Source organism: Falco peregrinus, chromosome 3 (assembly GCF_023634155.1).
Source record: "Falco peregrinus isolate bFalPer1 chromosome 3, bFalPer1.pri, whole genome shotgun sequence".
NCBI lineage: Eukaryota > Metazoa > Chordata > Aves > Falconiformes > Falconidae > Falco > Falco peregrinus.
This window is the reverse complement of record NC_073723.1, coordinates 29,451,219-29,466,375: the sequence shown is the minus strand read 5'-3', so window position 1 is coordinate 29,466,375 and position 15,157 is coordinate 29,451,219. Positions and strand designations below refer to the sequence as shown.

Sequence of the window (15,157 nt, the reverse complement as noted above, 5' to 3'; positions counted from 1 at the left end):
ATTAATTAGAAGATAGAAAATAAAAAATAAAGAAATAAATTATGGGGTGGGGTTCCTATTGGAGTCTCACGGGGATCTGTGCTGAGGTTGGTTTTTTAAACATTTAGAAATTATCTGGAAAAGCGGTGAGTGAGGATACAACAAAGTTTGCAAAATGATTCCACAGAGCAAAAAAATAAATTGACTGTGAAGAACTGCAGGATTTCAGGACACTTTAGCATCCGCATGATAAAAGGGCAGCTGAATTCAAGGACAATAAACATTAGGTCGTTCCAGTGAGCTCCAAATTAGGGCTTTCCATTAGTTGTTACTAGTAAAAAGATCTTGGAATCCTTGCAGTTGGCTATTAGCTTACATTTGGCACATCCACTCAAAGTTCACCAGGAGTCAAAAGACAATTAGAAGCATAGGAACGATTAGGAAAGGAACAAAGAGCAAAACAGAAAACACAATTCTGATTCTGCCGCTGGGTAATCCTTAGTGCATCCCAGATCTCAAGTACTGCTTATATCGCATCAAAATATAAAATAACAGATACAGATGGGGATGATAAGTGTAACTAAGGTATGGAACACCTTCTGTAAGAGGAGAGGTCAAATAGTCCAGGATTCCTGAGTTTCAAAGAAATGTAATTGAAGTTGGACACAACCAAAACACGTAAAAGCATAACAACATTGAGAATATGACAAGTTCCTCATGACATGCCAAACTGGCGTACCAGGTTAAATAACCGGCGTACCAGGTTAAATTATCAGGGAGGAGTCTGCAAACGAACTAAGGTAAGCTTTTCTTTTTTCTCCTGTTGCATGATTAAACCATGGAACCTACTACTACAGTGAGGCTGAAGATGTAAAATGACTCAAGACACATTCACATAAACCCATGGGGGGAAAAATCATCAAAGACTATTAAACACAAAAATCTGGATAAGAGCTCTGCTTCATTAGTCTTCTCAGTTGCAAGGTGCTGAAGCTGGCAATACTGCTGAATGTTTTTTTTCTGTTCTATATTCTTAAATGTTTTATACTGGCCACCACCTAAAAGGCCTAGAAAACTGTTCTCAACTTTGATTTTAGGCATCTGTTCTCCTAGTTGTTCATACATGCATGCATAGTATCGTAAGAAAAATACATTGTACTACAGAACTTCCCCATTTAAAAATGTTTTGCAGGGGGCAGTGCATGCATGTTCTCATTACATGCTGACAGAAGTATCAGCAGTAAGTGATGATATTTCCTGTAAAAATGGAGATGCTTCATCTAAGGTCATAGTGGAGAAAAACAGGAACAAGAACTAACTTCCTGCGCTCCACCTCCTGAGTCCCCATTGTAAGTTTCTCCTTCCATATCCAAGAGAGAGATGTTAAAGACTTGGAATTAGAAGTCTGATTACAACTGGTAACTTGCAGATAAGTTTACGAAGAGCGTAAAGCCACAGCATCCACCACTGCCTCCATCATTTCTTGTTCTTATTTGTCAAAAACAGAGTCAGGACTGCAGCCATCTCCTCCAATGTGCATGAGCCTGCAGGGGCTTTCTGGGATTAGAACTGAGTACACCACTGAGCCAGCTACTTCAGGAAGCCTGCAGGGCACAGTTAGTCCTTACACAGCAGGGCAGCTACCTAAAAAGTATTGGGGGTACATACAGCTGGGTCACCATATCACATTTCCTCTTATGCTAAGCAGTAGCTGCATTTTCATTGTAAACACTAAGAAATACTCGATACAATTAATACGGACCTAGTATCACTGCACTGACACTCTAGAAACACAGCTTATTTTGTACTTATCATCAAAAACATAGAAGGCTTGTGGGCAATCTATCGTAAGAAAATTACTTTTTATCAATTATAAGATTGCAGATCCATGACACTTCCGGAGTGAAAGAGAAAATTTTGCCATAGCAAGATGCATTCCTCCCTAATTCACAGACCAAGAGGTCTACTGAAGCCTGACCTTCTTTTCAGATGGCAAGTCTGCTCACAGGAAGCTCAGTCTATTCCACACATTAGCTTAGGAAGGGGTAAGCAAAACATCCCATAATACTCCCTTCCTGACTATAAATGTAACAGGGTTGCATATGAAGGCTCTTGTAATTTTATTCCCTGACATAAATATTTTTCACAGTATCGTCCAGATCAGTTACCTTTCCATAAGTATATTTGTCTGCTTCCACCATCTTCGTCCATGGTTCTAGCAGAACAGTAAGGATATACTCTTCTGCTGGGTCAAAAAGATCCTCAAAAGCTGGGTCAATTTTCTGATAAATCATGTTTTTCTTACTCTGATGAAGTCCAATGTCCATACTGGCAGATGGGGCAATGTAAGTTGCATAAAGGAACTACAATAAAACAGAAGAAAACTGTTTCTTAGCTGTCATCCGTTCCAATGGTCACAGTCCGTTGAAGGAAAGAATGAATGCATATTTGTCCCCACTGCCCTGCTGTATATTCTGAATGTATATCTAATTACACCTGCCTTGTTTTACCAATAATACTATTTCGTCCAAAATTCACTTATTGCCATAACTGACCTCCCTACTATTTTTACTCCTACTTGTTAAATTAGTTAGATCACAAAATAATGCTTAATGTAATTTTTGCTTGGAGGTATGTGGTTTATTCTTAATTAAATTCAGATAACCGCAATCAGCATAGCAACTGCACTATTCATGAAGTTGTATTGTTGTTTTGCAGAATATGTGCTGGGTCAGCTTGTGAGGGGTTTTTACTTCTTCTGAATAGATGGGAATTTGTAAATTTAAAGTTAAAATTAATGAAAAATTATAAGATTTCATTCTGTATGGAGATTCTCTTCCACAGTTCTTCAATATTAGTGAAGCTCCATCATGCTACAGGATCCATAACAGGAGATACCACTGCACAACTGAGGTCTAAATCCTCAGCAAAGCAAGGATTACCATCTGCTTTTTTATGAAGCACATAGTTTGACATTTAACATGTACAAACAGAAGAAAACTGAACCTGGAGAATGCTTCCTTCTCACTAGCAGCTCATTCTTGAAGTATAATTTTTTTTATTTATTTCAGATGAATTTTTTTTCCAAATAGTCCCCTAAGTCAAATTCTTGGGTTTTTAATGTTTCATAAATTGCTACGAAAAAAAAAAAACCAAAAAACCACATTGAAAAATCAGAGAAAAACACTTTCTTCCAGGAATATCTTGTAAGAAGATATGCCAGAATATCTTTCGAATACATCATGATTCTGAGTGCAGCTATGAACTCAAGTGAAAAAGGATGCTTATGTAATAAATTTCATATACATGTAAATGTTTTCTCTTCATATTGTCAAAGTCTAGTTTTCAAATACATGGACAGGGGATCAGATTAGTAGCATAAATCAGAATTTCTCTTTAGGATGGCACTGGAGAGCCCGTCTTCACTATTTATTATCACACAGTTTTGATAATGAAGGATGCAGGTTTCTGATAATTCTCATTTTCCTTATGTTGCTAAAATCCAGCTGTAACTAGCAGATGTACAAAGCAGTAAAAAAGAAGAAGATAATACATCTACTCTGTGCTCAAACACTAATAAAACACTGTTGGGTTTAAATTTCAAACACAGTAGGAGAATATTTGAGTACATTAAATAATTATGTTTCTGTTTGTTTTGAATGAAATTCTGATTTATAAGACTCTTTCTTTCAAGCAGCAACAGTACCAGCCTACATCCCGATTGTTTTGCACCTTAAAAATTTGAAACAGACCCTTTAGACTCCCCTGATATCAGGACGCTGAGGAATACAGGGCTATGATGGCTGGCATCCATCCCCCAGTCAGAATGTGTTGCGACTACTATATTTACCGTCTGTGCAGGATTCCATCCCCTTTCTACACAGATCTAATCGCTGAAAGCAAAGATGGTTTGTGGCTATTGTGGCCCATATTATCAGTGCAGTAAAGACCTCCAGGTGTAAGGGTAAGGTCAGAGAGTGAGGACATCTACAGGAAGAGTCCTAGCTGAAGAACAAGACCACATTTATCCTAAATTATGCCCTTCTCAGCAAATCCCCAAATAATTTTAGATTTAACACAGTATTAATTAGATTCATAGTGATTTCAAAAGTTGGAAGTTATTTTGAAGAACCCTAACACTACTAAATTTTCAGTTACATCATGTTCTAGTCTGATCCAAATCATTTAACGTATAAAACAGCCAAATTAGAAAGGACCAGTCCAATGACAGGGAAATGTGGCATTTTTTAAAAGAGACATTTTAAAGAGGGGGTTAACAATTGTATTCGTCACTAGGGCTACATTGCTCCACCTGCTATGACTCATAAAACCACACAGGGTGTGTGTATATCAGTGAAAAGGGTCCAAGATAGGTCCTCAATAGTGTAACAGACATTTAACCTGATTTTTTAAATGACTGCTCGTTTTTAGCATAGTTTTAATAATAAAGCTGAAACAAACACTCCACAAGTTTACTGGGAGGAACTCTTCTTTCCCCCATGATTTCACATGAAATGGGTTAACTTGCATATATTTGCTACTCTTCTTCAGAGCTGACAAAAAATATCAGCCTACAGAGTCAGAAATTGCTCAGACTAAGGAAACTTTGGCCAAACACTATTGACAAGCTGCTCACATAAACCCTGTCTTTATATATTGCCGTATCTGCTTTACCTGCAGAAGTACCCCCAGTCCTGTATAATTTCACATGCAAACCTGCAACATAGTAAAGACAGACTTTTTTTTTCAAGAAAAAATAGTTAGGGCTGGTGTGAAGCAGAATTTTAGAGTTGGTTAAGCTACCTATAAGAGTGCACTTTTCCAAACTCAAAGGACCAGCCAGACCCATAGTGCTGTAATCAGGATGGCCTCTTCAGTTTTGAAGGACAGAGATTTACAGTGTCTGAGGATCTGGCATGATGCCATCTTTTTGCTTAAATTCTTGTAAGAATCCATTGCTATGGGATTTGACTCACCGAGTAGAAAGTATCACAAAGTGAGAAACTGAATGCATGCACTTGCTGATAGGGGAGAAATGAGAAGGAGCTTTCATCCCTGTCTCCCTTGCTTGAGGGTTCAGGTGCATCTGTAGATCTGCACTGATATGAATGCAAGGACTGCAGGAAAATCAACTGGAAAGTATTCTAGACATGCTAAAAAGGCAGAAAAGTGTCAGTGTTCACAACCTTCAACAGTGGGCAATGAAGTTAGTAAGGTATAGGGGGAAAATACATTTTATCCTTTGAAAAAGAATATTCATAGCCTTTTTTGACTCCCATGTCATGGAATTCTTGTGGTTTTCTGAATCTCAGTGGAACAGTGAAACTTGCATTTGCTAATCTCCTAAAGTATAAACAGGAAAAAATAGATTAAATGAACTTAAACGTTATTAGATTCATACAAAAATTTTAAGCGTGTGACGTCAAGTGCACATCATAATTTGTTTGATGTTTTGTTCTTTTTGCAAAACACAAAGAATTTTCCTACCTGCCAGCTATACATTTTTCTATAAATCTATTAGAATAAGTGATGGATTGAACCCAAAACCCTGTCTGGAAATCTGGTCAGAGTTTGCATCTTGAAATTACATATAATGGCACAAATCTGAAGATACAAAATGCTCAGGAAATTCAGATTAAGACCTTGGTCTCATTTATGACTTTCCAAATCAGGGATTGTTCCAGCCTTGGGTTTTGGTGTGAATTTATCCCCAGATGAGGCAGCTTTGGTAAGCAATCTCAGAATGACTACAACAAACACAAAAACATTTAAGTCCAAGTGCTTGAGTGCTTATATTGCTGCCCAAAAGCATAGATATTGCTCTGATCCAAATGAGGGCCTTGTGCAGCTGCTTGACAGAATCGTATGTTGAAAGAATACAATGCACTGGTTGGTCTTAAATAGAAAGGCTAATTTGCCTTAACCCCCATCATCACTTTCCACTAACATAAATCTTGTGTCTGACCCTAAAAGTTCACAGTGATGGTAACTCCCTTTATCTAAATTGATTCTAGTGTTAAAATACTGTACTTCCTATAACTGTATTAAATTTTCTAACTCTAAATAGCTATTTTTTTATTGAAAACTATGGTATGTGTTTCTTTATTGCTTTTCTTTCCCAATTTATTTTACACTTCTGTGTGTAAGTTTATAGTGAATAACCATATACGTTCCTGGATGATTACCAGTATTCATCATTGTTCTTATCCATCAGATTTCATTCTCATCATAATTTCTTTGCTTGGATGAATTTATATACACCTTGGAACGCATTTCCTTACTCTATCATAAAGCTGAAATAAAAATGCCTGACAAATGAAACAATGAGTAGCAGATAGACAGCAATCCAGGTTTGCTCTTGTTTCTAACAGGAAGCAGGCAGAACATGTACAGAATACTCTGGATGTCTCTTTCTGTAATAAATACTAAAATATATATGACAATGTGTTGTGTGAATGTGATTCACATTCTCTTAGGAGTATCTTATTGTGCCAAAGGTGAGTGCAGAATTTGGGAAGGCATCTCTTCCATAAGCAGATCCTGTAGATTGGTTGCAGCTTGACTCTTTACCGTGTTCCAACGAAAACAAGAACAATTTTTGTGTAGCCTTAAAAGGCAAGCTTGAGAATGATACCAAATGTTGCAGCACATGTGTTGATTTGTTATGTTACATTTCAGCTGTTAGTTATGCTAATGGAACAGTTTCATGTATTTCGTTTTGATGTATTTACTTTAATGGCTATGTGTATGTAGCGCTCCACAATTGCCTGGTAATACTGATTGTACAATGTTCTGCTGTCACCACCAGGCCGGCACTGGAAATAAGATAAGTAAAAAAGACCGGAGCCTTAGTTTTCAGCCATGCAACCACTGCAGAAAGAGCATAAGAGTGTAAGTGAAATGAAACCAAATTGAAAACCATCATGGACCGTAACCTAAGATTTGTCATGCAACAAAACATATAGGAAAATGAAGACACAGTCTAGATGTGATTAACTTGCAAGCCTGTTGTGAGCAGGGTCCCTAGCCACACACAGGCCTAGGCAGATACAGGAGACAGTCAGTCTTAGTGGAGTACAGTCAGTTGGTCTCAGCCTCAGGCTGTAAGTAGAGCTGGAGAGGAAAACAACTAAATAAGGTAGCAGTTCAAGTCGGCCAACATGTGACAAGAGAGAAGGAGTCGTCCATGCCTTGGACCCTGCTTGGAGTTTCTGTACAAACAACACTGATTCAGGTGAGAATTCTGGACAAGTATGCAAAATTCTGTCACTTGTCCCAGTAAAACCTCCGTGCAGGAAAAGAAGAAAAGTTCAAGGAAGTCCAGATGCTCACTAACATAAGCTGTACAAAGATATTATTCTCCACTGCTCTCTACAGATACTTGTTCCAATGACATATGCAGTAGCTTTGCTCTATTACAGCATATATTGAAATATGCAGGTAGGATATACTCCTACACAAAGTTTGCAGAGAAAAAAACAGACCAACATTTCACAAAGTGGTTTTAAAAGTTGCTTGGTGTACTTCTAATGATATCACATGACTGCAGCCTCCTTCCCTGGCAGTATGGGACTATTTTGTGCTCAGTGACAGCCATCAGCACCTATGGGCTGTGGTGAACCAGTTCACTTTTGGTTTATTCCCTGACTTAAAGTGTATGCTCATCTGTAGGAAATATCAGTGCTGCTTGACAGTAAATGAGGCTCTAAAGATCAAATGGGGGTGGGGTGTGGGGTTGACAACTGTGAAGAGAGCATAATGGTACCCTGAAAATCAGAAAAACAGGACTGCAAACTGAAAGACCTATTTTCATGACTAAGGTCATTATCTGAGGTCTGGACTGTGAGACCTGCAAGTCTAATCCACATGAGAGATGGAAGGAAAAGTGCAGCACAGTTACATGATTTAGTAAAAATATTATCTCTGATGTTAACACTAAGCAGACAGTTTCCAAATACGACAGAGTAGCAAAGGGGAGAGTAGGTAAACTGAGTATAATAGATAAGACTGGGAACAGACAGCAGAGCCTAGAACTCAAACTATGCGTGTTTAACATTTAAATCAAGAAATTCCATGGAAACATTCCAAAGAGCTTCTTTTATTGTCCACAACTCAGATTTACTTCAGCATGAGTTGTCAAGATTTGGAAACTTTTCTAATTTCTATCTTCTTTTCAGTCTATACAATGAATAAATGTAATTGAGAAGGGAATGAACAAATATATTTGTGAAGGGAAAACACACTATTTACAACTTACTTGAGCTTGCTTGCGTATTTTACAAGGGTGAAGAGTTTCTTGGTAGAATAGCTGATGATAAGCCTGTAGGTCAAACCAAAAGTACACACTGTTCTTCCACAACTAGAGATGAAAAATATTGTAAGTTATTGCTACCCAAAAATCACAGCTTTATAAAAGGCTGACTTTCCAATGCAAGTAATTATTTAGCTCCTTGGGGTCATCATAAATCAAGCTCAATTTAAGATGGATTTAATCTTCTGTCGCATATTGGCAGAAGGACAACATATTTAATAGCATCGTCACTGTGATACTATATCTTTTATTGTATCCTTTATGCATCATTGGTCATTAAAATTGTTAATATTGTAGTTAACATTTGAAGAGTAACCACATTTCAACGGCATAAAGCCAGTACTAAATAAGAAATGCTGATAATGGACACACAGAATTTGTGCCATGGTGTAATAGCATTTTGCAACAATAACCAAAACAATTAAATATTGTGTACTTGACATGTTACTGGGGCTATCATTACATTTTTATTACATGCATTTCTGAGGCACAGAGGCTTGGCCTCATTTCATAAATTCAAACAAACATCAAAAGACCTTTCAGGAGAAGGAGTCTAGATCTTTCCCCAAGTTCTTTGTTTTAATCATGTACTTATGGGGTTTTGATCTTTAAAATGCCCTGAAAACCCCATCACTGGACAATAAAGTGCTCCAAAAAGACAGGGGCAAGGAACTTTGCTTCACAAACTGAAGCCTGCCAGATCCGGCATATGAGTGAAACAGGCTCCACAGCTGTAGACAAAACCTTAAGTAAATTTTCAAAGGAGCCTGGCACCTGCAAAGGCTAGAGGACATGTGGGTGAGTGCCTATCTCTGATGAAAAACTAAGTTACTTTTGTTTAGATATCTATCTATACACATTTAACACTTTTAGCTGAAGGTATCCAGCTTTGGAAACATTGGCTCTTGCATTCTAGTAGCCAAAGACATTTCTAGCTACTGCTGCTGGATTCTGGGTTGTGCCAGCGGTGAAACAGATGTCCATCTTGATTGCATTCACATCTCCCCTAAAGACTCAATTTTTCTGCAAAGCCACTAAACACTGACTCAGATTCATAACTTGTTCCAACCAATCCTCAATTCACACCCAGCAATGAATGATGGATCTGCTGACTGCAGAGAAGAAATAGTGCTATGTTTCTCAGAAATCCAAGAAGCTTCATGGAAGCAGAAGAACGTTTTTAAAACGTTGGAGATTTTGGACATCACTAACCCAACAAGTAAGAAGGAGGCAGATTATCATGAGTAATAGCTTAGCAAATTTTCCATCTTTTTAAAAGATGTGTTTGTGGGTTAAGGCCTCATTTTTTCTGCCAAGTTAAAGGCTAGTTTTTAAAAATGATTAGTCTTTTTTTATCCCTGATGGTACAATCAGATTTCCAATAGGTTTGAGACAGTTAAGATCTGACAGCTTGGTTAAGACCTGTCATTAGTATGAATATACACATGAACAGTTTATTATTGTTGAGGGATTGGAGTCTCACAAGTAATAAGTCATCCAGTCATCAATCTTTCTTTCTCCTTTTTTTTTTTTTTTTTTTTTCCAGTCTGACTGCCCTCTAAAACTTGGCATTCAGTCAATTGTGGACTAAATTATCACAGGGTAGGAAAATGCTCATACCTTATTCCCTGACTTCTCACAGAAGTGTGTGAAGTAGTAGCCTGCTCTGTTCTCCAAATAAAGAGACTGCAGCATGCTTTCCATTCTTGATCCCCTTAAGACAACACTGCCAGCAGCACTTTTCCCCTGGACAAAAAAAGTATAGTTATACAGCAAGAAACAAGAGGCTTTCATTATTTTCAAATGTCAGTACATTACAATGGAGGGCCATGCAGTGTGTTCAATTAGTATCTTCATCCCAAGAAACTAGGCTCCATTTTCTACAACATATGCAACTGATCATAGCTCTCCATACCATTTTCCCACTAAATAGTCACATCCAATGGAGTAAGTCTGATGAGTGAAGGCATGTAGAGCAGCAAAATGGCCATAACATCCCTTAGGTGGTTCCTCAATACTTCAAACAGAAAAACAAACCTGGTCTTAATTCTATCATTAACCCTTTAGCTGTGAATCCAGGGAATTCCAATGATACTAAACCATATCACTGAGCTGTCAAAAGTTGTCTCAGCTCAGCCTATTATGTTTTGAATTAAGAGAAGTTAACAGGTGGTTATTTGGTAAAGCTTCAAAACAATTAACTAGCATGGAACAAAAGATATGTCTCCTGGGGTTACACCACATCAGCAACAAAATCATGAGCATTTTAGGGGGCAAGAAATCCATGCGCTTTACTGTGGCTAGCTCCTGGAGTGTTCAAGGAAGAGTACATCCATTTTGACAACACTCACAGAGTAGCCAGAGGAGGTTGCAAAGGTAAATTAGCTTCTGATTATCACAAGAGAGAAACTTTGGCTGACTTGCTGTCTCTGATAGCAGAAGTGAGAGCAGATGAGTGTGGTGGCTAACAACCAGCTTCTTTCCAAACAGTAACAGGGATGGAGAAGCCAGACTTCTAAGGCAGAGTAGGAAGATCCCCCTCCCCCATATGAAGTTAAACTATGAATCCCTGCATTCCCTTTTGCATCATATTTGTGATGTCAAATGTTGGGCCCTGACTGTAGGTTCCAGTCTAGCCCTGTAAGTGTAAATGGGTAGCATTGTCCTCCCTCAGCCAGAGGGAAACTTTGAAAGTATATGATGAAGGTGTATAAAAACGAATAGTTCACGGTGGCAAATTTCCCCTAAATGCAAAGACTAGCTTTTTCTTCTGTCAAAATTAACAAAGAAGTAAAATTATTGCAGTGAAGTAATAAACAAAGTATGATTTTGTTGTGAAAAACAATCAATCGTGCTCAAATGATCAGCAGACTCCATGCATGTGTAAACAGGCCCAGATTTCATAATATGTTGGGGTTTTTTAGTTGTGAGGCCATGGGTATCAATACCTCCATGAAAGAGCAGACTGTTTTGAGACCATTCCACAAACATGAAAGGTTTTGGATATATTTTAAATTGCCAGATCTTGACATCTCACGTGTTCAATTTGTCAGCAATTTAACCGTTATTGAGCAAAGGCTCTTCTGTGCAGTCTGTCCTTCCTGAGGCTTGCTGGATTGAGAGCCTGCTTAGCAGGCAATAATTCAACAAAGAAAAGAATAAAGTACACAAGCAATAAAGAGGAATTGTACATGTGATGCATTTTCCCCTTATGAGTTTTACTATTTTAATGACTTTCTAGGGTAGATTCAGTTTTCACTGTAAGTCTGGTATACATTCCTATGCAACAATTCCACTGAAACATTTAACCAGTACATTTTCCATAATAGCCTACTGAACACATGGTCACCATGGAGAAGATCAACACTTTCTAGTGAAAATAAACCTCTGTATGTGTGATGATTTCCTATCAAATAGTGACAGATACCACACAGAAAATGTTGATATTCTAATTATACCTCTGCATAAGGCATTGACATTCACATAATCAAACGAATTTCTCCCCATCATTGACTACTTCCCCTTTAATATTACCGAATAAAGTGTTTTAACCCGTGACTCAAGACAACTAATATTTTCAAGTAGTACTTACAGGGAGGAGCTCAGCATAGGTGTATTTTCTATGACTCTGGTATTTTGAGTCTTCAGTGTCATCCAAAGCTATGCACTGAATCATGTCTCTGCTCACTGACTTTGGCCTGGATCCACAAACAAACAAAACCTTCAATACATATTTAAGAAAAAACTAGGACTGCTGATAAAATAAACAACAATGAAGGGTCATGAGAGAGGCAAAATGACATAGTGAATAGTAGAGGAAAAAGTATATGGAGTTCAAATTTATAATAAATGCAAAAAAGTAGAGGAATACTTTTTCATGTGGCCCTGTGGAAATTACTGACACGGAATATTTTTGAGGGCGAGCACTGGAATGGGTTAAAAGAAGATTAATGTATGTAGAGAATATCAACTTTACACAAGAGAGTGTAAAACGCTTGTATTTGGAGAAATAGTTTTTTTCCTGTTGTGGCACAAACAAACAAGAAACTAATCAGCCAGGGAGGAATTCCCCATGCGTGCGATCTGTACCATAACTGTGCTTCACTAAGCAGATGATTCTATTAAAGTATTCATTAAAACAGTAAGCTCTAAAAATGTTTCATAAATATTCAAAGTATGTTGGTGTGCAGAAAGATGTACAAGGGATTTTTGTACTTACCACTTTCTACTACTAGAAATGTCATCCTTTCGGGGGCTTTGACTTGATGGCAGGGTAGGTGATAATCTTGATGATCTCTTCGAAGAGAAATTTGGCATAGCTAGTTTTAATGAAGTTGTTGGTGATTTTGTTCTACTTTTCTAAAAGGCATAACAGCAAAATAAGGCAATTCTGATCATTTTTCCACCTTTGTGTTTTCTTAATGTTCTTATTAACTACTCAAAAACATTCAAGGGCTTTCAGAACTGTTTTTCCTTGTCAATCACAATATGTAAAACCACAAATTGCAAAAAGCTTCTCTGAATATCTTGCAAGATCTTTCAGCATACCTTAATATCCACTATAGCTTAAAAATTATGTTTTTAATGGGTAGAAATATGTTACGTGCATTTCTACAGAATTACAGAGGATGTCAGGTGAAGAATATGTGAACGTGTTTTGTGAATCTTTCCTAAGATGAAGTAGCTCACTGTAAGGCAGATACATTCATTCAGACTGGGAAAGAAAGGGGGCATTCTGCCACACCATCACTGACTTATTTTGAACAACATCATGCTTTGACTTTTTGGAGACAACAGTTGCATTCAGAGTGTCCTCAGAAATTGACCCAGACTTGCTGCTCATTCTAAGCTCTTGCAAGCACAGTGCAGCTGGAAGACTCCAAAGTCCAGATTTCTCACAGAAGAATAAAGAAAAAAGCAGCAAGAAGAAATCCATCAGCTGATTCTGTGAGGTTCATAGGTGCCAGGTCATAGTTTTCTTCAAGGGCTGAACTCAACAGGGACTGGAAAACCTGCAGAGTTAGGATCCTGTCTGCCTGACCTGCAGCTAGTCCTGGGTCATTAGCACACCTTGTGAAGCCAGAACTAGTCTTTAAGAGGCAGCTGCTTCTGGCTCCCATTCCTGCTGTGATCAGCAGGAATCTGGCTCCTGAACCCAACTTCTTCTGAACAGGAAATCTATCCCACTGTTTTTCCTCCATTGCCTCCATGAATTAACTTTTTTACAAATAGAATCATAGTCTAAAACTATCCACCTCAAAGTAACAGAGATGTGTGTGAACAGATCTGTGGCATAGCCCACCCAGTTCTTGATACTGGAACCACAGTCTCGATTCACAATCTCCAAGTACCTTCTTCCCTGAGGCTTAACACTGCATTACTGGAAACCTGCAGCTTTTATTGCAGTTACCTCTCAAATTCAGACTTTCAAGGAGAAGAGTCAAAATTGAATTGGCCACCTGCAAGCTAGATGCTGTGAAAAGGTCTGTTTGTGTGGCTCATGGCCCTCTGAGAAGGCAAAAATCACATGTAGCTGATTGAAGGACTGTGGTGATAGAAAATGAGCAGAACTCTGCCCTTTCTACAAACATGAGGGGTAGATTCAGGATAACTGCAGTGAAGTTGTAAGGACTACTCTGTATTAAGATAAAGCTGATTGAAAGACAGAATCTGCACTGCTAGGTACTTATTTTGCAGTTCTGAGTATTTTGAACTAAAATATCTATCCAAAAGGCTTATTAAATAGCCAGGATGTAACTGAGAAGGTAATTTAACTCATTTTTTAGCAATCCATTGCATAAAATATAGTAATATTCTGTTGCATTTTTATATACAAACATCTGCAACAGACCAGCTTGCTAAATCTTGACACTCTAACAACAAAGTACCAAATTCTTGTTCCATTGAGTTCAAGGAGTTTTATCATTATTTTTGATGGGACGAGGCTTTGGTTTTCAGTGTTGTGGTCCTACTTACCTGAGGAAGGGAAGGTGTTATCCTAGGCACGCAAGATTTAGGTGTAAATGGTAGAAGTGATACTATTTGTGGAAAAGGATCAATGTCCACCCTTGGTCTCTCTTGGTATGTGTGCCAGAGCTTCAGTTTTGCACTGGCAGTTTCTATTGCTGTTGAATGAGTGACACGAAATCTGGGACCCCTAGGGAAAAAAAAAAAAAAAAGCTAATAAGTAGGACTTTCCCAAAACATTAAATACTGAGTGATTTGGCGGGGGGGGTTGTTTTTGGTTTTTTTTTTTATTCTCCCCATGATGGTATTTATTGTATCAAGATTTACTGCATCAGAAGCATAAGGAGTGTTTTCTTCTGTCCTGCCAGTTGCAGGGAATGATGGTGCGTGTAATCGGAGGAATGCAGAGATCAACACCTGTCTCTGGGCCTGGTATCACCAGCTGAATTTTGGGTTTTTTTATCAAGGGCCAGTTTACACGGCACCAAGCCTGCTGGCAACAGACAGGGTTCACCTCAAAGCAGGAAAAGGATCCTCAGTCAGGAGTTAGCAGGGCTCATTGAGAGAGCTTTAAAATAGGTTTGAAGGGGGAAGGAAATAAACCCAGACTCGCTAGAGATGAGCCTGGGGGTGGCATGCCAGGGTTGGAGACAAGATCAATAGCACAACTGAAGTGCATCTACACCCATGCACGCAGCATGGGCAACAAACAGGAGGAGCTGAGAGCCATTGTGCAGCAGGAAAACTATGGCATAGTTTGGAAACACGGTGGGATGAGCTGCACAACTGGAGTGCTGCAGTGGATGGCTATAAACTCTTCAGAAGGGATAGGCAAGGAAGGAGAGGTAGTGGGGTAGTCCTGTATGTTAGGGGGTGTTTGATGGTCTAGAGCTTAATGAT

The 15,157-nt window shown here is 38.4% G+C and overlaps 1 protein-coding gene across 1 annotated transcript in view; it reads right to left on the bottom strand.

The window, feature by feature from the left end:
- Window positions 1–15,157, bottom strand: part of RGS22 (regulator of G protein signaling 22) — a 62,610-nt gene that overhangs the window by 24,589 nt on the left and 22,864 nt on the right. Inside the window, exons 9-14 of the mRNA XM_027777768.2 lie at window positions 14,267–14,447; window positions 12,510–12,649; window positions 11,883–11,988; window positions 9,911–10,036; window positions 8,237–8,338; window positions 2,148–2,342 (exon numbers count right to left, since the gene is read on the bottom strand). Coding sequence (XP_027633569.1) covers window positions 2,148–2,342; window positions 8,237–8,338; window positions 9,911–10,036; window positions 11,883–11,988; window positions 12,510–12,649; window positions 14,267–14,447 — 850 coding nt within the window. The remainder of the gene's footprint in view (window positions 1–2,147; window positions 2,343–8,236; window positions 8,339–9,910; window positions 10,037–11,882; window positions 11,989–12,509; window positions 12,650–14,266; window positions 14,448–15,157) is intronic.